General features: G+C 25.7%; 1 protein-coding gene across 3 annotated transcripts in view; it reads left to right on the forward strand.

The window, feature by feature from the left end:
- LOC108685542 (oxysterol-binding protein-related protein 8) overlaps window positions 1-661 on the forward strand; it is a 15,165-nt gene that overhangs the window by 12,022 nt on the left and 2,482 nt on the right. For 2 of the 3 annotated variants that reach the window (XM_018190393.1, XM_018190394.1), the window contains one exon: window positions 4-249. The exons of the other annotated variant lie outside the window; for it this stretch is intronic. In XM_018190393.1, the coding sequence (XP_018045882.1) occupies window positions 4-235 (232 nt within the window). In that variant the 3' untranslated portion in view covers window positions 236-249. The remainder of the gene's footprint in view (window positions 1-3; window positions 250-661) is intronic. 3 annotated transcript variants of the gene reach the window in all.

The following is a 661-nucleotide window of genomic DNA, read 5'->3' on the forward strand; positions in this document are numbered from 1 at the left end:
TAGGTTAATTGACATAATGAAACAAGTTGAGCATCAAATGATAGAACATGGTGAGAAATTGAATCGTATACAGCAGATTGTAGAACAAGTTGTAAGAAAGCAAAGAGAATCTGGTGAACAGCATCACAACATAAATATATTCAAGAGTTTCGTGGATACTATACTTATTATTATTATCGTTTTTTCCGTGCAATATTTTTTAAACATATGGCATAATGATCCAACTAAAAATTGAAGGATTTTAATAAGGTTATTCTCTCTTTATCTTTTGTCACACTGTATTTAAATTGTATGCATCACTTATTTTCCTATCTTCTAAAATTCTTGCAACGTGGTGTCGGTATCTCACGATGGAATGAATCGTTTTACGAAAGAAGTATAATATAATTTTTATTTCAAAATACAATATACGTGAAACATTCTCATTAATATAGAAATATAAAATATTAAGAGAAAAAAAAAAATATATATATATTAAGAGTTCTACATGTTACACATCCCGTGCAATGGTGATAATTTTGTTATATAGATGCAGAAATATAAGAAAATTTAAGTCCAGGAAATTACAATCTATATTGTATAAAGCTTAATACTGGAAGAATTATAAGTTCTCGAATTATAAAATTAGACTAATATATATATATATATATATTAGTATAAT

Source organism: Atta colombica, unplaced genomic scaffold, assembly GCF_001594045.1.
Source record: "Atta colombica isolate Treedump-2 unplaced genomic scaffold, Acol1.0 scaffold153, whole genome shotgun sequence".
Taxonomy (NCBI): Eukaryota; Metazoa; Arthropoda; class Insecta; order Hymenoptera; family Formicidae; genus Atta; species Atta colombica.